The 25866-nt window shown below is 58.4% G+C and overlaps 10 protein-coding genes across 10 annotated transcripts; 7 read left to right on the top strand and 3 right to left on the bottom strand.

The window, feature by feature from the left end:
• Window positions 1–96: 96 nt before the first annotated feature.
• NOC2 (Nucleolar Complex 2 protein) lies at window positions 97–2470 on the bottom strand (the record flags this gene model as incomplete). Its single annotated transcript, XM_066771760.1, has 2 exons — window positions 97–1601; window positions 1651–2470. 2 exons carry the CDS (start codon window positions 2468–2470, stop codon window positions 97–99), a joined length of 2325 nt encoding a protein of 774 aa, XP_066637039.1.
• A 199-nt stretch (window positions 2471–2669) lies between these two features.
• Window positions 2670–3488, top strand: VPS28 (Vacuolar protein-sorting-associated protein 28; the record flags this gene model as incomplete). Its single annotated transcript, XM_066771759.1, has 3 exons — window positions 2670–2759; window positions 2814–3050; window positions 3105–3488. 3 exons carry the CDS (start codon window positions 2670–2672, stop codon window positions 3486–3488), a joined length of 711 nt encoding a protein of 236 aa, XP_066637038.1.
• A 156-nt stretch (window positions 3489–3644) lies between these two features.
• SLS55_000244 (uncharacterized protein) lies at window positions 3645–4914 on the top strand (the record flags this gene model as incomplete). The annotated part of the gene is made up of 2 exons (XM_066771758.1): window positions 3645–3687; window positions 3737–4914. 2 exons carry the CDS (start codon window positions 3645–3647, stop codon window positions 4912–4914), a joined length of 1221 nt encoding a protein of 406 aa, XP_066637037.1.
• A 600-nt stretch (window positions 4915–5514) lies between these two features.
• On the top strand, window positions 5515–6964 carry SLS55_000243 (uncharacterized protein; the record flags this gene model as incomplete). The annotated part of the gene is made up of 4 exons (XM_066771757.1): window positions 5515–5634; window positions 5778–5813; window positions 5985–6680; window positions 6734–6964. 4 exons carry the CDS (start codon window positions 5515–5517, stop codon window positions 6962–6964), a joined length of 1083 nt encoding a protein of 360 aa, XP_066637036.1.
• A 436-nt stretch (window positions 6965–7400) lies between these two features.
• SLS55_000242 (uncharacterized protein) lies at window positions 7401–8211 on the top strand (the record flags this gene model as incomplete). Its single annotated transcript, XM_066771756.1, has 2 exons — window positions 7401–7483; window positions 7539–8211. The coding sequence occupies 2 exons, from the start codon at window positions 7401–7403 to the stop codon at window positions 8209–8211; spliced, it is 756 nt and encodes a 251-aa protein (XP_066637035.1).
• Window positions 8212–8289: 78 nt separating this feature from the next.
• Window positions 8290–10589, top strand: SLS55_000241 (uncharacterized protein; the record flags this gene model as incomplete). The annotated part of the gene is made up of 2 exons (XM_066771755.1): window positions 8290–8294; window positions 8699–10589. The coding sequence occupies 2 exons, from the start codon at window positions 8290–8292 to the stop codon at window positions 10587–10589; spliced, it is 1896 nt and encodes a 631-aa protein (XP_066637034.1).
• A 512-nt stretch (window positions 10590–11101) lies between these two features.
• On the top strand, window positions 11102–12722 carry SLS55_000240 (uncharacterized protein; the record flags this gene model as incomplete). Its single annotated transcript, XM_066771754.1, has 4 exons — window positions 11102–11358; window positions 11745–11947; window positions 11999–12471; window positions 12534–12722. 4 exons carry the CDS (start codon window positions 11102–11104, stop codon window positions 12720–12722), a joined length of 1122 nt encoding a protein of 373 aa, XP_066637033.1.
• A 2504-nt stretch (window positions 12723–15226) lies between these two features.
• SLS55_000239 (uncharacterized protein) lies at window positions 15227–17539 on the bottom strand (the record flags this gene model as incomplete). Its single annotated transcript, XM_066771753.1, has 1 exon — window positions 15227–17539. The coding sequence occupies one exon, from the start codon at window positions 17537–17539 to the stop codon at window positions 15227–15229; it is 2313 nt and encodes a 770-aa protein (XP_066637032.1).
• A 6343-nt stretch (window positions 17540–23882) lies between these two features.
• SLS55_000238 (uncharacterized protein) lies at window positions 23883–24261 on the top strand (the record flags this gene model as incomplete). Its single annotated transcript, XM_066771752.1, has 2 exons — window positions 23883–23908; window positions 24039–24261. The coding sequence occupies 2 exons, from the start codon at window positions 23883–23885 to the stop codon at window positions 24259–24261; spliced, it is 249 nt and encodes an 82-aa protein (XP_066637031.1).
• Window positions 24262–24660: 399 nt separating this feature from the next.
• On the bottom strand, window positions 24661–25541 carry SLS55_000237 (uncharacterized protein; the record flags this gene model as incomplete). Its single annotated transcript, XM_066771751.1, has 2 exons — window positions 24661–25472; window positions 25538–25541. The coding sequence occupies 2 exons, from the start codon at window positions 25539–25541 to the stop codon at window positions 24661–24663; spliced, it is 816 nt and encodes a 271-aa protein (XP_066637030.1).
• Between the last annotated feature and the right edge of the window lie 325 nt (window positions 25542–25866).

Raw genomic sequence — 25866 nt, 5'->3', positions numbered from 1 at the left:
CTCGCGCGGGGATATCCATTGTGCGCGTGCCCCAAACCATTCCAGAACTCCTGACCTATGCTTTCGAGTTCGACGGCTCTGCTATCAACAACCAATCTACTCGTCGTCGCTGCCGTCGACTTCCATCTCATCAACGTCCTCATCACTCGCCTCCTCTCCGTCCTCTTCCTCGAACCCTTCGAATTCGCCTCCCCTCTCCTTTTGCTTCTCCTCCCTCTCCTCCTGCTTCTTCTTCTCCTCTTCCTTGCGGCCCTCCTCTATTAACCTCGCCTTCTCCTCGCGCGTTTTGCGCTGGCCGACGACATAGGCACCGAGAGGCGTCTTCTCCCACTCCGTCTCCTTGAGGAAGCCTTCCACGCCCGCACGGTTGTTCGGCGCAAAGTCGACCTTGGCCCGGCGCTCCTCGATCCAGCGCGAGTTTGTCTCGAGCTTCTGGACGACGAGGCCAATGGCAGTGTTGATCTTGGGGTTCTTGTTGCCCTTGGTCTTGTTGCTGGCATCCTTTATCCAGCGCTTGAGCATGACCACCACCGGCAGCGCGAGCTCGGGGAACGCAATGTTCTTCGACCAGATCACAAAGAACTCGGCGAGAAGCTCCGCCACTTGCTCGCCCACGCCATCCTGGTAGGTGCGCGTGCGCAGGTACGATTTCGCAGCGCGGATGTTGGTCGCGAAGTCGAGGGGCTTCAGGGTCGCGGGCTTGGGCGGCTTGCGCATCTCGGCCGAGTTGAGCACCTCGTACAGCGCTGGCGCAAGAGGAATATATGTCGATGTGGAAAGCGTGATGCGGAGGAGCGAACGGATCATGTGGAAGCGCAGCGGGAAGTATTGGGCAGTCGGGATCAGGCGCATGGCACCGAGGGTGACTTGCACAATGGGATAGATGAGAGGGCGGAGGGGCGACTCCTTGCCAGACTCGGCCTCGCGCATGGTATCGCAGTGGCTAGACACAACGCGCGACCAGAAATCGAGCGAGTGCACGTATTGCCAGTTGTACACGGTCTTGTACGATTCCTTCGACTTGTTCGTAATGCTGGTCCGGAGGTGAATGGCGAGCTGGCGAATGAAGGTGAATCCAGTCGTGTAGCCGACGTTGGGATCCAGGCCCCAGAGTTCTGCAGCAGAGTTCTTCATCAAATTCACACCTGCGATGGTGTGCACCGTCGTGTTGCGACTGCCCTGAACGAAGCCCTGGTACACAGCCTTGAGGGTTGCCTCCTTGATTCCAGCATCTCCGATGACGATCAATCTGCGCAAGACGAGGAAAGAGGCAATCCTGGTGGCCTCGGTGTTGGACGAATCGGCCCATATCGAAACAATGGTCTTGGCCAGGTCGCGAAGGAGCTTTTTGAAGGACAGAATGTACGGCAAGAGGGGGAGAAGCGAGCTGACGGTCATTCGGAGAGTGGCGGCGTCCGAGAGGTTGCCAAGGAGATGCATAACGGATGTCGCATGCGACTTGAGCATGGGGGTCATGTTGCTGAACTTCTTGCCCTCAGTGGGAACGCGGACTTTGCCAGTGGCCGACTCCTTGACAGGAAGGTGGTGTTGGAGGACCTCGGGAACGCGGTTCAGAGCGAGCAGGAGAAGCTCATGGTAGACTGGAACAGATCAGTAAGGACTTCAGGTAACATGCGAAAAGAGGCGCACCGTCAGGGTTCGAGATGGAGTATTTGTACTCCTTGCCGTCCTCCTCGTTCAAGTGGGCCGCGGCGCGGAAAGCCAGAACAACCTCCTTGGTGGCACGCAGGGAATGGTTCTCGGTCATTGACTTGCTCCACTTCTTGACTAGTGCCTTTGTGAGCTCATTGCTGGCGGCCACTTCCTCATCGTCAGACTCGTCCTGCTTCTTGCTCTTCTTCTTCTTTTTCTTCGGCGTGTCCTCCGCTTCACTGGCGCTGAGTTCGTCAATCTCGGCCAAGTCGGCGTCTTCGGCAAAGCCCAGCAGTTCGGGGTCGTTCTCCTGCATGTACTTGTAGAACTCGGGGTCCTTTTTCTTGAGCTCCTCCAAATGCTTCTTGTGCGCGTCGACGTCGTCGTCGGACCCGGCCTCGGAACCACTGTCGTCGGCCACAGGGTTTGCATCGACGGAGTCGCCATCGGAGTCGGCGGCCACGTCCTTCTCAGCTCCATCGGCGGGGTTGGTACGCTTGCGCTTGCCGGTCTTGGAGGGCACGTCCTTGGCCTTTTGCTTCTTGGACTTGGGATGTTCGGGGATGTCAAAGCCGCCCTGGAAGAAGTCGTCGACGCTCATTTCGCCAAAGGGATTGGAGCCGTCGGCCTTCTTCGCGCGCTTGGCCTGGTTCTCGGCCTCGACATCGCTGGCGACCTCGTTGTCCTCGGCGCGGCGGGCCTTGCGCTTTTCCTTGATCTGCACGCGCTGCTTGATTTTCTTGCCCTCCTTGCGGCGCTTGAGCGTATCCTTCAGGTGGTTCTTCTCGAACTTCTTGGTGGACTTGGATTGCGCCATGGTGTCGTGCAGCGCGGGCGGTGGGGTGTCGAGAAAAAGTGTCGAGGTGCTTGAAGGGCTGGGAAATTTTGTAGCTAGCGTCACAGCATCCCGGTCGCTTGCTAAGGTTGGCCCGAGCGGCGGCATGCGGAGCGGAGGAGCTCACACCTCCCACGCCCGCACCGCCCGCCCTCAACAACCATCCCCTCACTTCGCGACAATGTACGCCCAAAGACCGCTGCCGTACGCCCCGACACCCTACAGCTACACGCCGACCTCCGCGCTCTCGGCCACGATCAACCTTGATGAGGTGCGTTGCACCAATCCAGCCCGCGAGCGCCGAGCCTAACCCAGGCTGCCACAGGAAGTCAAGCTGTCTACGACCAGCGCCGAGCGCGATCTTTACGAATCGTTGGCCGAGATCTACAGCATCATCGTTACGCTCGATGCCCTCGAGAAGGCGTACCTGAAGGACTCGATACACGAAAATGAATACACCGACACCTGCAGCCGCCTCTTGAAGCAGTACAAGTCCAACCTTGCCAATGAGACAGTATCCAAGGCATTCGTGGATCTGGACACGTTCAAGCATCAGTGGGATGTATGTCATCGAGACGCCGTCCTCTCCCTGCTCCGTGGCTAATGCGCTTCACAGCTCGACTGCCCCCGCGCAACCGAACGCCTCAAGGTTGGCATCCCCGCCACAGTCGAGCAGCCCTCTCACAGGCCGGCGGCTCCTGGCAACGACTCGGCCGACGCGACATTGGTTGTCGCTGCCACCGAGAACTTCATCACGCTCCTCGATGCCATTAAGATGGGCTTCTTGGCCAAGGACACGCTCCACCCAATCCTCGGTGATATCATCCAGTCGGTCAACAGGGTCACGGACAAGGAATTCGAGAACAAGGGCAAGATCATCCAGTGGTTGATCACTCTGAACCAGATGAAGGCGGCCGAGGCACTGTCGGAGGACCAGGCGCGCGAGTTCCATTTCGACATGGATCAGGCGTACTACGGCTTCAAAGATGTCTTGAAATAGCGCAGTGATGGAGCGGTGGGCCCTTTTTTTCTGGAACATGGCGTTCGAGACTTGGCCGGCGCGCCATCGGCGAATCGGCGCTTTGGCCACTCCCTTTAGTTTTCCCCCACGATACCCTCTCCGCGTCCCTGAACTTTTGCTCTTCCGCCGCAGATCATGGACGACGAGAACACAGAAAGAAATGGAATGGTCCTGCATGGTATGAAATCGCCTCAGAACAGTGCCAGGCTCCACGCTGACAGTTCCAGTGCTGGACCTTCCCCAGCTCTACACAAAGCCGTCGGCCCAAGATCTTCTGAACACGCTTACCCTGCTGACCTCGGAGCCGCCCTCATGGGAAGGAAGCGACACCGAAGATGACGAGACACCCATGACCGTGAAGTCTGCGCGCCGACAGAGCATGAGCGCCGTGAAGGCTCAGCCCGTCCAGATAAATCCCGAAGGCTTGGCCACCTACCTGACAAGGATAATTGCGAGCGACTTGCGCTGGATCGACGACGACTCGGTGAAGGAGGACATTTGGGAGGCTGCGAGCATTCGTCTCAGCGAACGATCCGGTCGCACTGCTATGGGAGCCATCTCGCGCAAGTTTCGGATACCCGCGGCGAAGGACGGCCCCAGCGAAGACATGGAAATTTATGAGCCGGCGCTGACAGCAGACAACCTTGGACTGAAGACTTGGGCATCGTCGTACCTTTTATCGCGACGGCTTTGGCGACTGGCCGCCGATGAGAGCAGCCTTCCCGGTGCAAAGGATCTGCCTCAGCACTCTGTGCTTGAGCTGGGCTCTGGCACTGGACTCGTCGGCCTGTCCGCTGCCATGGTCCTGGGCACAGATGTACTCCTGACCGACCTCCCTGAAATAGTGGAGAACCTAGATCGTAACGCGGTGTCGAACGGAGAGATTCTCGACAGGCACAACGGATCGGCTCATACTGCAGTGCTGGACTGGACGGACCCGTCGTGCATGGAACTATCGCTCAAGGCTGTGAAGGAGGCTGACTATCAGGAGAGCCAACACTTTCGCTTCATATTCGCCGCGGATCCGCTCTACTCTCCGGAGCACCCCGGGTGGCTAGCGCAAGCAATCTTGGCCCGACTCTCACGTGAAGCTGATGCGAGGGTGGTCATCGAGCTGCCTCTCCGCACCGCTTACCAACCGCAGGTCGAGGAGTTTCTCAACAGGATGCAAGCGGCCGGGCTCAAGATCTGCAACGAAGGATACGAGACGGGATACGACGACTGGGGCAGCCAGGGCGGCCGTAAAGCTGTGCGCTGCTGGTGGACGGTTTGGAGCTGGAAGACGGCGTATTTCGGCGAATGTCACGCCGTCGAACACGACGAGATCACGGTACAAGCTAACGACATGGGAGATTCTCACCGACAGTTGCTGGCCGAGTTCAAAGGATTGGATGATTGGGACTGAGGCTCGTTCTCACTTTTCCCGGCGACCGGGCGCATGGGATTCTTCAGAGCACAGCAGCGGGTTGAGACGATTTCGGTTCTAGAACTCTTTTTTTTTCGGCTTTTTTTTTTCTTTCCTGGAAGATCACAAGACAAGACGCATAGATCGCCTGATATACCTCTTAGAGAACAAATGCTAGAGCTAGATTCCTCGAGCTGGACCCTTCCCTGCGACGGTGCTCGCGAGACTTGCCCTTTGCGCGGATAAAGCGTCGGGAGAATTGCCGCTAGCCGGCAATTTGCCCGCCGGTGGCTGTTGCGCGCCCGGCGCCCTGTGGCCCGGAGCGCCCACCGGGAAAACGTCACAGCTCCACCGTCGCGGGGGAACGCGTCCGTCTGGCATGATGCGCTGCAGCTGCTGCGCACGTTGTCTTCTCCTCCCTCAGCCTCCTTCCCCCGGCGAGCTTTTCTGTGCCTCCGCCCTCCCAATCCCCTAACCGCCCCTCACGATTGTTATCATCGACCATTCATCCCCGCCTCGCATCACAATGGCTCAGGTGAGTTGCGCCGAACTGGCCCCGCAGATGCGGCCGACGACCTACCCCGCCATTCCGGCTCTCCAATGGACGTTGTTGTTGACACACGAGGCGGGCAGAACAACTCTTTCGTCCTCGAGAAGCCGGGGAGCGTCAAGTACGAAGACAGGCCGGTGCCGGAGCTTAAGAACGAGCATGATGTGATTGTGAGTTTTCCGATTGCGAGCGAGCATCGAAGCAAGCAGGCTCGGTAGTGCCGGAGAAGAGCTGCTGCTGCTGCTGCGCTCCTCTTTCTCTTTTTATTCTCTCCTGGAAAACGAACTCCCGCTGATGTGGTGGCGGTGTCTAGGTCAACGTCAAGTACACCGGAATCTGCGGTAGCGATGTACGTATCCCAGTCTCCCAAAACACACCTCTATCAATCGCACTTCCCCCGCCCTGAAAGCGGGATGGCGAGACGGAGAGAGAGAGAGAGACAGAGCTCTTTTCTCCCTCCCATCCTATCCCCCCGACACCACAGCCAAAAACACCTCCCCCGCTAAACCCCCACAACCAGGTACACTACTGGGTCCACGGGCGCATCGGGTCCTTCGTCGTCGAGTCGCCCATGGTGCTCGGGCACGAGTCGTCCGGCGTCGTGCACAGCGTAGGATCGGCTGTCAAATCGCTGCAACCAGGCGACCGCGTGGCCATGGAGCCGGGGATCCCGTGCCGGCGCTGCGTGCGGTGCAAGGAAGGGAACTACAACCTGTGCTTCGACATGGCCTTCGCTGCGACGCCGCCCTTCGACGGCACGCTGGCGAAATTCTACGCGCTGCCCGAGGATTTCTGCTACAAGCTGCCGGAATCGGTGAGCCTCGAGGAGGGCGCCCTCGTCGAGCCCGCTAGCGTCGGCGTGCATATTTGTCGTATGGCGAATGTCAAGCCCGGCGAGAGCGTTGTCGTTTTTGGTGCTGGCCCTATCGGCTTGCTTTGCTGCAAGGTCGCGCGCGAGGTGTTTGGCGCGACGCGCGTGGTCGCGGTGGATGTGAATGAGGAGAGGTTGAAGTTTGCGCAGGGATACGCGGCGACGCATGTTTTCCGCAGCGCGAAGGTGTCGCCCGAGGAGAATGCGAAGAGGTTGATCGAGGAGTGCGGCCTCGGGCCCGGCGCGGACGTCGTCATCGATGCGAGTGGCGCCGAGGTGTGCATCCAGACGGCGATTCACGTCGCGAGGACTGGCGGCAGGTTTACGCAGGGTGGCATGGGCAAGGTGAGTGACTCGGAATTGGGCGGCTAAGAGCTATGCTGACGAAATGGCGATAGCCGGATATCACGTTCCCCATCGGCGCCATGTGCGCCAAGGAGCTCCGCATCACGGGCAGTTTCCGCTACTCGTCCGGCGACTACCAGCTCGCCGTTGATATGATTGCTTCCGGGAAGTTGAGCGTCAAGGAGCTCATCAGCAAGAAGGTTTCGTTTGAGGGCGCCGAGGAGGCGTTCAGCAATGTCAAGCAGGGCAACGGCATCAAGTGGCTCATTGAGGGTCCGAAATAAACGTGGGGTGAGGCGTTGGTGTTGGGTATGAGTAGCATGCAAGAGGAGTTGGCGGTGCAAAACTGGCATAGTCGGCGGCAGTAATGAAAAACAGTAAACTGGACGTTCCTTCCATGGGCCCTTCCTGCCTCAAACTTAATTTCGTACGTCATTGTGGTTGCATTCGCGCGTGCACGTGCAAGTGCAGGTGCAGGGCAGGTGCAGATGTAGGTGCGGGTTGTTCCTGCCTTCTTGGAGCTGTCATTTCTCAACCTATATATTCAGCCGCCTCTGCTCGACTCTGCTCCCACTCAACACCTACCTCCGAACGCTCACGCAACAGCTCCAAGACCGACGTCGACCTTGAAACAACGGCAGCCCCGCTGCAGTCATGAGCTTCCACCATGGGTTTTCGTCTGTGTCATCTTCCCCACCACGTCTCGTCGGGAGCAGGGTCATGAACGAGCCTTCAACTCCCCAGACGCAGAATTTTGCGTGTACGAGTGTGTGCAAGTTCCCCTCATCTGCCCATCCGACCACGTAAGTGTTACTTGACGCATTCACGATCAGGCTGTCACTAACTTGTTTGCAACAGTTCGAAGTACGGCGGGATGGTGAAAATCATCGTCGGAAGAAACGAGGATTCCAAGGAGTTTCATTTCCACAAAGGCCTGTTATGCTGGGCTTCGTCGTACTTCAAGGCTGCGCTCAAAGAAGACCGTTTCAAGGAGGGAATCGAAGGAGTCGTTCGCCTCGAGGAAGATGACCCAGATACAATCCAACGTTTCATGGAGTGGGTGTACAACGGCCGGATTCTGCCAGAGGGGCTCATCCCCTTCCAAGACGAACTCTGGGAAGTCATTACCACCCAGGCCATGTGGGAATTGTACGCTTTCGCAGAGTGCCGGGGGATTCCACTCCTCAAAAACGACATAATCGACACCGTCGCCGACATTCTCGCGCGAACATGGGACATGGTTCCTCCGAGCGCGGTTCTCCAAATCTACAGAGATACTCCTTGTGGCGATGGAATGCGCCGCCTTCTGGTCTCCTTCATGGCGTACGCTGGTTACAATCTCGGAGGAAAGCTGAGCACCAGCAGTGACGGATATCCAAGCCTCGAGAACATTCCGCATGAACTGTTGCTCGATTACATGGTCGCTCTTGAAGAACGCGCTGAGAAGTTCTTGCCGATTCCAGCCAGAGATCAATGGTGCGCCATTGACCGTTGCAGATTCCATGATCACCCTAAGGATCAGGGAGTGTAGCTTGTTGATGGCGGTTCAGTATTAGGAAGTGGCATGGAAGCAAGAAGTAGTTAGTTGGACCGCGCTGGTCGTCTCTTCATGTCGTAGCTAACCACTGATTGGAAATGAAATCCTTGCTACATGGGCACTTGAATCCAGGTCGTTTCTTCATATCGTAGCTAAACACTGATTTGAAATGGAATCCTTGCTACATGGGCACTTGAATCCATTATCCAGACGCATTTGTGCGCATTGAGAACTCACATCTACGTCCGGACATTGGATTCAACTGCCTACAGGATTATACGGGTTGGCCAATTTCTCGTGTGTGTGTGTGTGTGTGAGCTCCAAACGCGCTGTGCCTTCCTGCCTAATTTAGAAACAGCTCGAGCGCGCTCGTCAACCTCACCACCGCGCATTCACAACTCGCCCGCGTCATTTTGTATCCTTCTGCCCAACCATCCTTTCCCCTCCAACCTTACTTTCCCCATTCACCCGCCATGTCTAGCCCGGACGACGACATTCTGCAGAAGCTGATCAGCTGCGCAGACGTGAGGAGGGACAACAGCATGAGCGACCCGCCTCCTGGTCCGGAAGTCAACATTCCGATCTTCGAGCCCGCTGGGCCCTCGCCGCACTACCACCAGCGCCGGATGCGCGGTGCGACTGCGGAGTATCCGCTTCACCAGCAGAACAGTCTCGTCGTCGCTCCGCCTCACCTGCAGAACAGTGTCGCCGACTCGTCCCCTCGTGAGAGCAGTGACCTCGTTAGCTCGCCTCACCCGCAGAGCCTCTACGCTTCACACACCAACCCATTCGGACAGCAGGTCTGGACCGCCGCTGCTCTCCCGAAGCAGCAGACGCAAACGCAGACGGAGGCGCCCAACAACAAGAGGAAGTTCGACGAGATGGCGACTCCCGACGGCACCCCGACAGCAGAAGCCACGCCCTTCAATCAAGCTGCTAGGCCGATCATCATCCCCGTCCACCCCCGCCGAAAGCGCAAGGGCGAGACGGACGAAAGCTACGAGGCCGCCATGGCCGAGGTCCGCGCCACAATGCCAGTCGAAACCCTCATCGAGATGCGCCGCATCGCCTACGCTATTGCACACCCTCCCGACACGGCCTTCCTGCCATGCAAGCTAGTCCGATCGTTCCTGCGCCAAATGTTCCCCGCGCACTTCCGCGACGACAAGATCATCATCAAGGTCAGCTCGCCGGTCAACGTCATGGGCCGCGAAAGGCTCAACGTTAGCGAGGAGATGTGGGCTAGCATGACGAGCGCGGACGTCGCGACCCGGCCCGCCATGCCATTGGAGATCGCGCGCCGCCAGGCGATTCGCTGCGACGAGAGCCACAGCCTCAAGGACCACGCGCCCCCCGGCACCCTCACGCTGACGTGCGTCGACTGCCCGCAGGAAAACTACTTCGACGGCTCCCGCAACGTATCGACTGGCCCGTACAAGATGTGCCAGGCTTGCATCGGGACGCACGACGCCGCGCTCGAGCTCCGTGGCGAGGATCGCCTCGTTGGCATGGTCCGCGGCGCTTTCCTCCATCGCCTCTGCGACGGGTGCATGCTGCAGTGCTGTGGCATCGCCCGGGAGGGAGGCGAGGAGGCGGAGGAGAAGCTGTGCAACTGCGGTTGGGCCGTGCCTCGCTGCTTCCAGCACCGCCGCGCTCACCTTGCGGCTATGGACGAGTCCGTTCTCCAGCGCGATGAGTGGCTGGATGCGAACATCAAGAAGGCTGACGTTCTGCACGGCCCGTTGCCTGGCGGTGTTGATGCTACTCAACTTGTTCCTGCTCCTGCTGCAGAGGAAGAGGAGGAGAAGGAGAAGGAGAATGAGGACTGTGTCGACGGCGAGCAGCAGCAGATGCAGGCGCAGGAGCCTGTTGATGACAAGTATTACGCTGACCTTCTCCGCGCATTGCCCGGTTATGTTCCTGATGTTCCTGCTGTTCCTGCTGCTGCGGAGAAGGAGGACTGTGTCGACGGCGAGAAGCAGAAGCAGACACAGACGCCGGTTGTTGATGGTGGCGGCCTTCGCCCGGCTTGCGCGCGGTGCTTTCACAACAAGGCGACGACGGGTGTGCCGTGCGCGTGGTCGTGCTATGTTTGCCTGAAGGTGTTTGTGCTGCCCGCGGGCGTGGTGCCGACGTGGTTCCCGGGTTTGCTGGAGCCGTTGGCGGAGATGGACATGGACATGGACATGGACACGGAAAAGGGAAATGAGAAGGAAAAGGAAGATGAGAACCGCGACGAGGATGGTGACGAGAATCACGACAACGACGGCTACGAGCATCGCGACGACAATGGCGACAAGAATGGCGACAAGCACGGCTACGAGAATCGCGACGAGGATGGCGACGAGGATGATGCGATGAACATGGACTAGGATGGTGAAAATTCACGGTAACATGTGGATTACGGATCAAGATATCGAGAGATGTAGCGGATCGTCTTGGATGATGGCAACATCTTGGATTATGGCAGCATCTTGTTGACGGTGGGATAGCGAAGAAATGAAAAGAGACTTGTTGAAGTGAAGTCACAGCGGTGCGGATAAGACGATGGTTTAACGACGGCCCACTAAACCGCATGCGGCCAAGCAGACATGCCCAAGTGAATCATGCAGGACGCCCGTCACATGTGGCTCTAGCGCCCGCTGACCCGCCCGCAACGCCCTCTTGCCTCCCCTTGGCGAAAAAAAGGACTGAATCAGGATCCGGGGGGTTGTTCGCGACTCTCCTCGTTGCCAGAGGAAGCCTTGTGCGTTACCACTCCGTTGCGATCCTCCGAAGGCGGATCGATCAGCCGCGACTTCATTCGCCGTCCGTCCTCGGCCCCCACACCCCCGCGTTTCCGCTGCTGGGTAGCCTCTTCCAGTCAGCCTCTTCCTCGCCGTGGATGGATCTCTCCGAGCTTGATGGCGGGAGTGGCGGCGGCAGCAGCCGCTCCTCGTTCGACGAATCCTTCTTCTTCGCCGCCTCGGCTGCGGGAGATGAGCACGGCAGCAACATGATCCTCCCGCCGCAGAGCGCAGCCGCTGCTGCCGCCGCCGGCGTTGGATCGTCTTCGGTTCGGATCAGATCGTCGCCCGCCTCTGCCCATTCGAAGAGGACGGCGCGTGGGAAGGTTCGCGCGCTCTTCTTCCCCTTGATGCCGTTTACCTTTTTTTTTTTCTGCATCATCGCCTCAATATGAAACCATCCTCTTCCGCTTCTTCCCTCGGGCTGAGTGTTTTGATTCGTTGGGTTTTTCGCTGACTCTTCGCGTGTGTAAGTAGGCGTGCGAACGATGTCGCCGGATGAAGATCAAATGCGATGGCGCGACGCCTTCGTGCGGGACTTGCCGCAAACGGGCCCTGAATTGCGTCTTCGCCGCGGTGGAGAAGGCGCAGAAACCGAAAAAGAGGTAAGCTCCCCGTTGTTGGTGGTTCTGGTCCGCCACGTGGCTGGCTGTGCCCGTTCGGATGCCGGATGTTGGAGTTACCCGACGTCGGTTCATCATTCCATCGCTAACTTTCTGCCCCACGTTCCAAATCTTATAGAGAGGAGTATGTAAGGGCGCTGGAAAATCGTCTGGATCGCATCGAGTCTCTCGTCAAGGCGTCGGGCATCTTGGAGGGTAGGCGGGCCGCTCCCGATGCCACTGGCCATATCGACTATGATGTCGACATCGATGCCCTCCTTGCCGAAGCAGGCCAAGGGGCAGCCTCAAGCCCGCCTAGAACGGGTAGCGACAAGAGCCAAGGTGAGTCTCCCCAAGCGGCGTGTCTGCTGATTCTATGCTGAAATGTTCAAGACTTCTGGAAGCATGCAATCTGGCAAACGCGACGGCCCCGATGGATCAACGACATCATAGAGGACGTCGTGACTCGCAGCCTTGGGCCTCCGGTGTCGATCAACAGCACTCGAGGAAACCAGCCGCAAGCCCGTCGCTTCAGCCAGTACGCCCACCTCCCGCCCATGGAGGACGTCTTGTCTCTGGTCGCCGACTTCTTCGCTGGGGTCAACCACCTGCTTCCCTTGTACCACGAGGAGACTTTCATGAAACAGCTATACGAGAATGCTTCCGGCGCAAGCGAGTCGGCCGGGTGGTTGGCGAGCATCAACACGGTGCTGGCCCTCGGCCACATCTCGCGCATGAGAGGCACATTCATCCCCCAAGAGCAGGAAAAGGAGGCGTGGAAGTACATGAAGAACGCCATGGCCATCCAGAGCGAGCTCCCCGCACTAGACTTCGATCTTCTCAGCGTCCAGGCTCTCATCGGAATGGTAAATCGGTCGTCTCGCATCATCCGCTTCCATCGGCCGTGCTAACATCCGCATCTTCTCAGACGATATTCCTGCTCATCACGTCCTGCAACTCCCAAATGCCCTCGATGATGCTCGCGACGGCCATCCGCGTCGCCCAGGGCATCGGCCTGCACATCAACTGCGCCGACGACGACCCGCGCACCAGCGAAACCGACAAGGAGCAGCGCCGCCGCGTCTTCTGGATCGCCTACATCTTCGACCGAGAGTAAGCCTGCCTTTTCCCCCTCCCTCCCTCCCTCCATCCTCACACCAACAGACTCAGCCTCCGCACCGGCCGCGCCCCCGTCCAATCCGACACCGACACATCCGTCCCGCTCCCCTCCGCCCGCCCGCCCGCCGGCTTTGATCGCGACCCGACCCCGGCCGGCCACTTCGGCGCCTTCAACCTGTTCCGCGCGCGCGCCCGCTTTGCGCAGCTGCAGAGCGCGATATACAAGCGGCTGTATTCGGACGCGGCGTGGGCGCGCCCGCGCAACGAGGTCGTCGCCGCTGTTGAAGAACTCGACCGGGACCTCGAGGATTGGCGCGTTTCGTTGCCTGCGGAGCTGCGCCCGGATCCGCCTACGACGGCGACGACGAGGGGGACGGGGATGGGGACGGGGACGAGGGGGATGGCGATGGCGAACCTCCCCCCGCCGCCCTACGATAGTAGTGTTCTCGTCTTACATTTCTGCTATTGGTTCGCGTACGGCCTCGTGCACCGCCGGCATGCGATCTGCATCAACGATGACAACAACATCATCGGGGGCGGCGGCAGCGACGACTGGGCCGCCGCCAACGAACTGACGACGACGTCAACGACGACATTACCCCCGCCGGGCCAATGCGTCGCCACCGCCGCGCGCCGCACCGTCGCGCTGCTGGAACGCCACCCTCCCGGCGCCAAGGGCACGCGGTGGTACCTTTTGTACTACTGCGCGGCGGCGCTGGTGAGTTTGTTCGGGCGGGTGGTTGGGGATGCCGGTGGTGGTAGCAGTAATAGCGAGTGTGAAGCGGATCTGAAACGGATGCGGGTCGCGTTGGGGTTCATGACGGGGGTGTGCGAGGAGGTTGGGGGGGATAGTCGGGATGCGCGGAATATGCTGGGCGTGTGTCGGAAGATGGAGGGGATTGCGGTGGGGTGTTTGGAGAAGGCTGCGAAGGCTGCGATGGCGAAGGGGGAGGATGGGGGAGGACAAGGGGAGGAGGAAGAAGAGCGGCGGAGGAGGAGGGGGGAGAGGGAAAGGGAAAAGGAGGTTCTGGCGATTCAGAGGCAGTTGAGGGTGCATGGGACGTTCCTCTCGCCGATGGACGTTTGATGTGAGGGTGTCCGTGGGGCTCCGTTTGTTGTGGGTTTTGGGTATTGCTTGGGGTTTGGAGTACGCACTTTTTTGGTCTGTGGGGACTGGAGCGGCATTCTGGAGTCTGGAAATTGCATGGACGATGGTGTGGGGCTGGCGTTGGGGGTAAATATTGCCAACGAGTCTCACGAATTCACTTGGAATCGATTGGTGGCGCCCACATGAGGCCGCTTGTGTGCTCGTTGGGCACTCTTGCATAGTGGCGACGCATGCGAAAGAATGGTTTCTCTTCTAGATATTGCAGCCTTCTTCCACCCTCAAACTGGTTTGAAGCAGTTGCATGGGGATGTCAAAAAGTACTGTGCTCCCCTCTTTAGTCTTCTCGTTCTGCCGAACAAGGTTATGGGCTGCTCTAAGACAGCTTCTCACCACTTTAAGCCGAACGGTCGAGTGTTTCGTAGCCGCATCAAGGAATGTGTATGGGGCGATGGATATCTTGTCTTTGATTGGCTGGATTGCGCAAAATGCGCTAAGTGCACATGCGAGACGATTTCTCCGAACCCAGACGACACGTCCTCCCTAGACGCTTCGCTGTCTTCAACTTTCTTTTATCATCCGTTGAGAGCTGGCCCTTTCTCCGTTAAGCCATGAATGCTAGCTTGCGGACCCTAGATGACCGACAGAGCATGCGCGTTGGGTCATACAAGATGGATGTACGCGACGCCGGAACACCTTAAACGCCTGCTTCGTGGGAAACACACGCGCTGGTCTCCCTTCCAAATATCAAAACGTGTACGCCCATGGCAAAGATGGTTTAGGTATCATTCACGGCCACAATCTCCCTTTCGAATCCTGCGCACCTGAAAGCCTTTCGCTCCTCACATCACGTTCGCGAATAACAGCGCCATCTTCGTGTTTTTTTTCTTGTGGTTTTCTATTTTTCTATGTCTATGCCATCAGAGCGCTCTTGTCGCGTCTGTCTATCTCTAGTTTTCTCTCTCCGAGTCAATCGCTCCGCTTTTTCACGCAACTCCCGTTTTGATAATAATAACACAGCCAAGAAACCAGACCGCCAATCGCAAACTTGCCCGCAGGAAAAACGCTCAAAACCCAGATCCGTTTCCTCCAATACGCAGGGTTTCCGTCCACTGCCATTACCAAAGTTTTCGCCAAGTCATGCCAAAAAAAAGTGCAGAACGCTAAAGCCAGAATCAAAACCAGTATCATGCCACGTCGTCAGCGAGTTCAACTGGACTGCCCGCTGATCACCATAGGGTGTGGCGCCGAGAACATCGCCGTCGCCGTCGCCGTTGCCGATTGGGGGAAGGGTAAAGAAGAAAGCAAGCCGTAAGGCCGGCACCAGTGTCGAAAGTTCGATTCGCAAGAGCCAGCCAGCAGGAAAAAAAGCCAGTCCGTCGTTCGCAGCAGCCCATTCAGACCTCCTCATCATCGTCAGCGTACTCGTCGTCGACTGCGTCGCTATACATTGAGTTGTCTGCGTCGCAAAATTGCGACCCCTGCGACTCCACCAGGTCCTCCTCTTCATCCTCATCACCACCGTTCGAGCCCGCCTCGGCGCTGTTGCTGTTGCTGGCCGAGTACATCGTCGACGTGACGCGCTGCCGGGCGAAGTCGACACGCGCATGCTTGAGGCCGCGTTGGTGCTGCTCGTCGTTATCATCGTCGGTGCTGGGGGCGGACGAGGGGGACTCGACGGCGGCAGGGGCGGCAGCGCGCTTGCGTTTCGTGTTGGCGGTCTGTAGGGAGGCAGTACTGGCGGTCGGCGTGGAGGAGGTGGAGGAGGTGTCGGGGGCAGAGGCGACAGCCGGGTGCATGGCGCCGGCAAGGTTGAGGTGGTGCTCCTCCTCGGCAGTGAGGGTGTCGTCGTCAACGTCCTCCTCGTCCTCGGGCAGCGGATTGTCCGTGTAACGCCTGAAGACTTCGACCCAGTTGGCATTCCAGTCCCAGGACTGCTCGAGCAGGTGCAGCGAAGCCTTGACGGGGCGCGGCAAGTTCTTGACAAACGCCTGCGGCTCCTCGCCGACGCCCTGCCACATGTTGTCCTCGGGGGCTGGCAGCACGACCTCCTCGTCGCAGCGCATGCAGGCGTAGGCGAAGTGCGCGGGCACGGGCGGCGGGAAGTTGGTCCTGCAGTGAGGGCAGACCGGGGACACCTGCGGGTATCCATCGTCGGCGTCATCGCCATCCTCCTCGTCGTGCAGCCCCTGCAGCGCCGGGTGACCTGCCGGGTCCTCGGGCTGGTGCGCGCCGACGTACGCCTCGCGCGCGTCGGCCAGCTCCTCAAGGTGTGCGACGCGGTGGGCGAAGCAGCGGCGCTCTGAGTCGCAGCGGCAGCCGTTGTAGCCGTGGCCGAGCGTGTCGACGGCGTGCAGAGCGCACGTCTGGCAGAGGGGCGTCATGGCGCCGTGGAAGAGGCCATCCTGCGCCTTGGATGACGACTCGGTCTCCATGTGCGCGGTCTGCTGGTCGTCACACGCGCCGCAGATGGTGAAGTCGTGGGACTCCCAGTCGTATACCTCGCCCAGCAGCACGCGGTCGCTGATGCTGACGCCGCCGCTGTTGCCGTCCTTGCTGTCCTTGATGCGCAAAGAGGGCCCCCAGCGCGCGCTGGAGCGCCGGGCCTTCTGGGCTGCGGCCTTCTTGGCCTTGGCCGCCTTCTTCTTCTTGTTGGAGCGGGCGTCGTCCGAGTCTTCGTCGTCGCCGTCGTCCGACTCTTCGTCGTCGGAACTGTCGCTCTTCTGCTGCTGCTCGTCACCGCTGCCCTGCTCCGGCTCCTGCTGCTGCTCGCGGGCCCTGGCCTCATCGTCCTGCAGCTTCTCCGCGATCATCTCCTCGCGTCGCTGCTTCATGAACAAGTCCAGATGCGACTTGCGGCTCTCGCAACACGTGAAGCCATCGGGGTTGGCGGTATCATCATTCGCATGGTCGTGAAGGCCAAAGTTCTCATCGCACCGGACGACCTGGCGGTCTTCGATGGTCAGCGGCTCCTTGGGCGTCTCGCCCGGCATGCCGTCGTCCCACAGGAACTTGAGGAAGTCTGGCGGCATGTTGAGCTCGTTGACACCGTGCTGCGGGTCGGCCCAGTCGCCGTATTTCTTGGTGTTGTTGGCCGTCGACGACCTCCTGCTCGCGGTCGCCTTCTTGCCCTTCTTTGATGCCTTGGGGGGAGACGCCGGCCCATCCACGGTCGGCCGCCTGGCGAAGAGCTCGATGCCGTCGGTGGTCTTCATGCGCGTGTTATTGTTTTTGAACGTGAAGGGCAGCCGCCGGTTCATCCACGACCGCTCGAGCGTCGTGCCATCGCGCTTGAATGCCTTGCGCGGCGGGTGCGCCAGCACCCACGCCGCGTGGCGGAAGGAAGGGTAGCGTTGGGCCTTCTCCTCGGCCCGTTTCTCCGCCCAGCTGCGCTTGTCCAGCTCGGCATCATCGGCGGCAGAACCAGCAAGAGGCTTGTTGCGGGCAGATCTGGAACGCTTCTTGGTGGACTCGCGGCCGCCCAGGTCGAGGTCGTCGGCAACGCTGCCGGCGAGCTGGTCGTGGCCGTGGTCATCAGAGTCGGAGTCGGTATGCTGGGCATCCGAGGTGTATACGTCCGACTCGCCGTCGTCGGAGAGGGGAGGGGGAGAGCCAAGGTCAGAGTCGAGGCTGTTGCTGTCCAATCGGTAGGAGGACTGCGGCTGCGCCGGCTTCTGCGCAATGCGAGCCGACTTCCTGCGTGGAGCCATGTTGTGGTGCAGTGAAGGGTTAGAGGTTGGTGAGCTAGGATGGTGTCAGTAAATAGCTCAGTGGGAAAGAGGTAGAAGCCCACGGCACGAGGCCAGGTAGGAGGGTCCCAGGGGAGTGGGTAGGTGTAGAGAGCAGGGTACAGAACGGCAGCGGAGGGGTAAGGCGCAGTCTTATGTAGGCCTTGGTGCTTGTACATTGTGCTTATACTCTGCGGGCGAGGGGTCAAGAGGTGGGTGGGAATTGTGTTAAGCTGCAGTGAGTGGGCTGCAGTGACTGTGCTGAGCATCATGGCTGACCTCGTAGCAGATGGCAGATAAGGCGCGGGAGAATGGTCGCGAACAGGCAAGGCAAAGAAGAGATGGAAACTTACAGGTTGTTCAGAGGGTTTTGGAGGGTGGACCTGTTTGGGTGCCGGTGTTGCTGGCGCAAGTGGTTGTCGCGAAGCCCACTGGGATGAGTTGTCGGAGAGTGGGCTGAAGGGGTGCGGATATCAAAGGTGAAGGGGAAGCTGGAAGGCAAGTCGGAGCGGGAATCTGGAAGAGCTTGGGGGCCGTCGAAGCAGTTCGGAAAGCTGAAGGGCTTTTGACGATCGGGTGAAAGGTCTTGGGAGAAGGTGGAAGAGGGTGGGTGGGCGGCGGCAGGTAGAGGTAAACACTGTCGGCCGCGGTGCAGTGATGGAAATGGTGGCACGGGCCCGGCGGAGCGCGGGCGACGCGAACAACGCGCTGTCGAGCGGCGGGCTGGTTGGACGCGCGCCTTCCCGGACAGGCAGTTCGACGTCACTGACGGGCCACCCGCCCACCCACTGACCATGTAAGGTACCGCGCGGCGCGGGCCGTAGCTGGCGCCCGTCGCTGATCTTCGAGTATTCGGCGGTCCAGACACGCCGGGCGAAGACCTGGTAGCTTACAAGGAGAGAAGTACCCACAGAAACCATGCTTACACTTCCTCAACCGCGCCGCCGCGGGATTGCTGTCTTTTTTGCCGCTCACTAGGCGCCAGGGCTCGCAGCAAGCGGCAAGCGGATTGCAATCTATCAAGCAATCCGATTGCAAGCGTAATAATATCCTCGTATAATATCAAAACGGCGGTAAAGAGCGCCTTAATTGATTCTAACACCGTGCTAAGTATAGCAAGTAGTAGTGGTAGTCGGTAGTAGATAAGGCGGCGGATGGCACGGACCTCAACACCATGCCAAGCATCGTAAGGGATATGAATCGGAGGGATGGGGTAGGGGGGTAAGTGGGTATCAAATGTGTCTTTTATAAAGTATCTTCGCGAGCCGTATACCTTACGGGAAAGGAGAAGAGTTATCTTATATATTATAGCCGTAAAACTGAACACCATCATGGATGCCAAATATCGCCAGCACGTATGACGTCATAAAGATTGACAAGCGCTTGTCAATCTATCAATCAATCCAAGCGCAATCCTTGGCAATTGATTGATTAACCTAAAAACACTCCTTTGATTGTAATCGGACCCTAGGACCCCGATTGCGCTTGTCAATCAGGTCAATCGCGAGCCCTGCTAAGCGCCTTGACGACCTACCGCTACTTGGCTCTTTCTGCTGTGGCCTCGACGCAGGTGGGCTGCGACCTGCGTCTACCGCCGCCCTCTCAGGCCGGGTCACAGTTCGATATGGCGGCATTCGAGGTTGACCGACAGCATGCTCCTCAGCGCCAATCTACGCCCGCGAAGCCTACGCTGAGCGGGACGGCCGTGCCTGCGGTGCTGCTGAAGGCGTACTCGCCCAACATAACGCCATTGGCTGCCAATGAAGACGCATCGCTCGGGCATACTATTCCCTCGGCGAATTTTGATTGTGTTACCTCCGCTGTAGTATCCGAGACCGCGAACAATGCGCCGGCACCTGCATTGTATAGCAACAATGCCCTTGTCTTGAACAACGGCTGGAAGGCCTTCGGCTTGGCGGCTCCGAGGCGTGGCAATTGCTGGCGGGGTTAACGCTGGAACGTCAGTCCGCGCCCTGTGTTAAGCCAGGTATGCGAGAAACTGGGTAGAGCAGCATCTGTAGTGAAAGAGGACCCAAGGCAGAAGGTAGCAGCAGTCTTTTGATGGCGTGATTCCAATGACGCGGCTCGAAAATTCACGCTCTCTGCCGTCCCAAAGGTATACATTAGTGAAGCGCTATGCAGCGTCGTGATAAATGGTAGTTGTACCTTTGATACGACTTGCGGAATCATACATTGTTGCGGAGCGATGCGAATACTGCATTGGTGGCTTTGATCGAGGTGCGGCTGTCTGGATGCATTAGATCTTCTTCCGACCAGGCGATAGCCATCGCTTTGCACGACCGAGGAGTTACATCCAGTTGCAGAGTTTAATAAAGGTATGTCTTCGGGAGCTTATAGTAGCACATCGTCCACACAGCTTATCAAGAGTTGCGTTGGTTAGGGTTAGACGGTCGCTACGGTCATCAGCCATGAAACGGTCGGTCATAGATCATTGTGCACGCAGGTCCAGGTGTTTTAGCTGCGCAACCGTCATGATGCTGCCGTTGGAGAGCCTAACAAGCTCAGCTCCATGTTTCCAATATCTGCGGGGTATCCCATGGGTGCGCGGACGCTCGGAAGAGGATGTCAGAACGCATACCCTGTCCGCCGCCCTGTGGCTTCCCCATGCGCAGCTCCCTCATACCTATCCCATATTTTGGTCTTCCGTTGTATGCTCCGCTGCTCAGATTGCCAGTGTGATCTCACAGTCGACTTGCTACTTCGCCGGCACGAAGTGATGGTCGCCGATGTGTTTCAAGGTCAACGGTGCGGCGCGGGTGTTCGGATATCGCATACGAGCGACGGGCGTAAGCAGAAGTCGCATTCAGACGGAGACAAAAGGCCAGCGCCGCCAGTGCGCTGGACAAGCTTGGCGTCCCGCTCGAAAGGGGGAGGACGGGCGGTACTCGAGGTTCGATTGCTGCGACGATTAATCCTCAAGCGAAAGTCGGCTCATTGGGATAGCAGGGTTCGTCGAAACGGGAAACACCACTCGATCGGGCGTTGCTCGGGGCAATGGATCTTACCGGGTTGCTCGCATGTGCCGGCTCCGGTTCGGTTGGGCGGGCTGTTCGGGGTTCGTGTGGTGTTGGTGTTGAGAGCAGCGCCCCGGCGGCGGCACGGTATCAGCGCGTGGAAATGTTCGCGAGGTGGCCCGGTGACCCTTTTTGGCGGCTGCCGTGCCGGTGATGCTCTGCGTGCGAAGGTAGGTGTAGGCGTCTGGCGGCGTAGCGGCAGCCCGAAACTGTCGCATCCACGAACACCATGACACCTACCGCCGCGGGTCATCCTTCCTACACCCGATATGTCGCTGTTCACTACAGCAGGCGTTTGCCTCTATTCTTCTAGATTTCTCTTTACCCGCCACCAATCTCGTATGCGACGCGCCTCCGCCTTCGTCCGTTCTCACGGTCGATCTTCTCGAACACCTCGAACCATCGCAATGCCCGACCGACAGTGGGAAAAAGACCAGATCAAGTACGAAAAACGACAATACAGAATTTCACGTGGCTGGGACATTTCCGCATGAGTAGGATTGTGATGAGCTTGAAGGCAGTAGCCTGCAGGCCGATGTGTCGCGGCAGTTCGTGGTCAGGGCTGACGAACCGCAACGGACGGAGAGTTGCGAGACGCAGCCATCCTTAGCTGGAATGGCTGTTAAGCGCGCAGGCCACATTCATCATTGGGTCGGGACAAGTTCGTTGGTGCGCAATCTTTACTTTCCGCTGTCCTCGCCGCCTTGTCGCTTTGATGCGCACCGCACCGCCAGCGAGCTAACGCCCATCTCACAACACTGGTATAACTCATTTTCCATCATAGCGATGGCCTTCTGATCAGGGTGGCTCAACGTCGGAGCGGAAGAAATGCACGCAGCTTGTGTCAAGTTGACCGCAAGAACCCTGCTCCGGCCTACCCCGACACTTCCACATCATCGTCTCCCCTCGAACAAAGTTTGAAGATGTACCAATCTCCCAGAATCTGCTTACCTCGACGTCACAGTAGGTCTCGCTAGATCTCCTTATCAATTGCGACAAAGGCACTGATTGGCCAGGGCTCGGAGCAATCGCAAGCCGCGCGCCCTCCTTCTCCTCCCTCGAACACGAATCCGGAGCCGGCACCGACCATATCTCTCGTGCGAAGAGTACGACTTCGACTGTACTGGCCCAACGAATTACATGGAGGATGCATATACGAAACCGTGGTCGGGGTCAAGATATCCGCGAGGCCAAACGAACGCGCATTCGCTGTTGGCGCCCTTGTCCACTTCAAGATCACTACGGACGTCACCACTCAGTGACCGGCATGTCTGCCATGTTTCTTTGTCCAAGAGTTGATCTTTCATCCGATGTCTTCTTGAACGACGCCATCGCGCTTGTCGAGGAAATTCATGTTGACTTGAGGAGCGCGCTGGGCGGATTTCCATGATGAATTCAGGGTGGTTAACAAACAAACAAAGACAAAGATGGGGTTCGATCTTTGGTTGATTGGTAGGCGGGGGGTCGGAATCTTTGGTTAATTGCGAATTCTTTGCAAACAAGCAAAGATCTTTGCCTATTTGCTTAGCATATATCACGGGCCACTATCGTAAGATTTTATGGTGTTTTGTCCCGATTGGGTAATACCCACCTGCTCCACTCCTCCCCCCCCTAAAGCAATCAAATAATCATTTCGCAAATAACCACGCCTTAAGATCTTTGGTTAATTGGTTTAGCTGGAACCGCGATCTTTGTTTGATTAATTGGTTAAAACAATCAAAGCTTTGCAAACATGCTTGTTTGTTGACCACCCTAAATTGATGATGATGAGTGCGAAGGCCTTCCAAGGTAGATTAGGATGATTAGATGGGGATTGGTAGGTTTAACAAGCCAAAAAGAGAGTCACGTTTGACCACGGTACATCGGGACTCACGCCGCATTGGTTGGGAGCCGTACGCAATTTTCCTTGTGGGAATAATGATAGCGTCGAGTAGGCGTGTTTTCCAAAGCTCGCACGGGTAAATCATGGTCTCGGATTTCAACGCCTCGAGTTGAAAAGCAGGGACTAATCATCAGGAACTAGCGTCAATCTTTTGCTGCCGTACCCGACCGTCGGGCCCGCCCAGCTCAACGACTCGGCCCGTTTGGCATCCCGGTGGGGTTGCATGGGACGACCGCCCACCTCGTCCGGTTTCAAGGGTTTGATTGGTTCGCCTGCGTTGTAGGTAAAACGGACTTCCGCGGGGCACCAATACCTGTTCTCGCATCCTGCACCGCCCGCATGCCGTCGTGCTAGCCATTGCAGTTAGCTACTGGCCATACCCCGCCATGCTCCGGCCATTCCCGCGGCGTATCGTTAACTTTACAACATTGGCATCGCCATTGGCGACGAAAGGCCCAGACTTCGCAGTGGGGAACATGATGGTGGTGGGGTGAACTGAGGGGTGGCCTTGAACGAAGGACGATCTGTCCAAGTACGTAAAATGGAGCCCGACAGTTGTCTGATCTCGTGTTTATAAAGCTAGTCGACGACGAGCTTGCTCCGGAGCTGTCTGTTTTTACTTCCAACTCTTCTCTCTCCCTCTCTCTCTCTTTCTCTCTTCGACCCAACAGCATACGTCCTCCCACATCCTCCCACAATGACCACCACCACCACCACCCACGACCGCGTCGCCATCGTCACCGGCGCCACAGTGAGTCGCCGCACATCCGCTGCCCACCCCCACTAACCACCCCTCCAGTCCGGCATCGGCGTCGACATCGCGCGCAGCCTCCTCTCGCGCGGCTACCTCGTCGCTCTCACCGGTCGCCGCGCCGAGCTCGGCGCCCTCGTCGCCACCTCTCTCGACCCGTCCGGCGCGCGCGCGCGCTTCTTCGCCTGCGACGTATCCTCCTACGCCTCGCAAGCGGCGCTGTTCCGCGCCGTGCACGCGGCATGGGGGCGCGTCGACGTGCTGATCGCGAACGCGGGGATCACGGACAAGAGCAGCGTGTACGCTCTGACAGCGGAGAAGGGGAGGGGGGGTAGTACGGCGGATGATGTGCCCGCGGAGCCGGATTTGGAGGCGACGGATGTGTGTTATAAGGGGGTTGTGTATGGGACGATGCTGGCGGTGCATTTTATGCGGTTTAACGAGAAGCGGGGGGATGGCGGGGTGAAGGGCAGGATCATTGTGACGGGCAGCGTGGGCGCGTTCCATCCGCATCCCGTCGTGCCGGAGTACTGCGGCGCGAAGGCGGCGGTGGTGACGTTTGTGCGGGGGGTCGCGCCCGTGTTGAAGGAGAAGGATGGCGTCGTTATTAACGTCGTGCATCCGGGCTTGGTTGCGACGCCGATTATCCCTGAGGAGATGACCAGGGCAGTGCCTGAGGGGTGGTACGTCTGTTGCGTTTTTTTCTTTTATTCTTCTTCTTCTTCTTGGTCTCTTTCTCCTTCTTTCTTTCGGGGAAGGGAGAGAGGGAGGGAGGGAGAGTGTGTGTTTTTGCTGACTGACATCTTTGTGTAGCCCTACCCCCATGGAGACGGTCCTGAAAGGCTTCCACGTGTACCTCGATGACGAGACGGGCCGCACGGGCGAGCAGATGGAAACGTCCGGCACCGACATCGTCTACTACGAACGTCCAGCCTATGCCAACGGCATCGCCACCCAGGGCGCCACCACCATCTGGGAGCCGTGGTTCGTCATGGGCCACGGCGAGAAGTCCGGGCTGCCTGGGACGTATGAATAGGTGCGGAAGGAGGAAGGGGGAAGAAAAAATTGAGTAGAGCACGAGTGGAGTTGATTGATTGGGAAGCAATGGATGAAGAGCTTGGATTCATGTATGATCAAAGGAAAAAGATGACGAACAGGTGGGGCCTCCGTCATTGCGCGCTGTTTTGTAGCGGAATTAACGTATGAAGTTTTCCTTTTTTTCTTTCTCTATCGGAAGAGAGAGCCGAGTTGCCCCAAAGTTGTTCTACAATCCAATATCCACCCGGAACTCCCTTTGAGAAAACAGGGGAGAGAAAAAAAAAGAGTTCTAGAGATCCGCTTCCAGTAAACAAAATACGCAGCAACGCCGTCAACACCAGCAGCGCATCTCCCCACCACCACCAACCACCACCCGACCCGCGGGGAGCGGCGATCCCTACGCATGAATAAAATCATCCAAGTTGAACTCCTCCTCCTCCTCCCCGTCAAACCATTCCGCCCCGGCACACAGCGGTCCGCCGTCGTTCGCCCAACCGCCGGCGAAGTCCGTCGGCGAGCGGTCGGCCTGCGCCGAAGATCCAACAACGTGGCTCGGCTGCTGCTGCTGCTGCATCCACGATGCCATGGCGCCGCCGGAGCAGCCCCAGGAAGGGTAGTACGTGGGGTAGTTGCTGGGGTCGTGGTACGACGGCTGCTGCTTCATGCTGGGGTGCAGGCGGCCGCCGTGATGGTTCTCTGCATCGTCTTCTTCCGCCGGAGCTGGGTGGTGCTGCTGGGGATGGGAGGACCCCAGCGATTCGACGTCCGCGGAGAAGTATCCCGGGTCGGTGGTGGTGGTGGTGGTGGTGGTCGTGCCGACGGGTATCTTGTAGGCGTAATTGAAGTGCTCGGGCTGCGGTACTGTCGTCCGCGGGTACTCGTGACGGGCGGCGACGGAGCGCTGGGATTTGTGCTGCTGCTGCTGCTGTTGTTGCGACGTGCTTGCTGCTGCGGCGGCGGCGTCTTGCGTCTCGCAGGGATATCCACCCGCTGTTGTCGATCTTGCATCCGTTGGTGGGAAAGACTGTGTCGGAGCGGGCATGCATGCGTCCACCCCTGATCGCACGCCGTCTGGGGAAGACGTGGAGCCCTGGCCCTTCATGACGTCGCGCATCAGCTCGGGGAGCATGTCGATGAGTTCCCTCACGCCGGGCTGATCGATGTAGTTGCAGCGAGCCATCACCTCGGCGCAGCGTTCCTGGGTTTTCTCTGGTAATGTCGCGTACTGATGCGCCTGGAAGCTAGAAAGCTGGCTATGGTGATCCGTGGCTGACGCATCGTCGTCGAGATCTGAGGGATCGTGTCAGCAGCAGAGCTATAACTTCTTTGCCGTGAAGTGTGCATACATGGTGAGGGGATGAGTCCCTGGGACGGAAACAGTATACGCCAGAAGGCCGTCCATTTCTCCGCTTCCGTTGAGTGCCTCTTGGATCTCCTGCCAAGACGCTCCCCTTCTTCGGAACCGAACATCATCTTACGGAACTTCGTTCTCGCATGTGTCGACATCTTGTTCCCAGCTTTCTCGAGTGAATGCGTTCTAAAGAGATGTTCTCTGGAAGAGTGATGTACGTTAGCAGAATATCCGGTAACCCTAGCCTGCATG

Source organism: Diplodia seriata (assembly GCF_021436955.1).
Source record: "Diplodia seriata strain FDS-637 chromosome Unknown scaffold_1, whole genome shotgun sequence".
Taxonomy (NCBI): domain Eukaryota; kingdom Fungi; phylum Ascomycota; class Dothideomycetes; order Botryosphaeriales; family Botryosphaeriaceae; genus Diplodia; species Diplodia seriata.
This window is presented reverse-complemented; position numbering and strand designations above follow the sequence as displayed.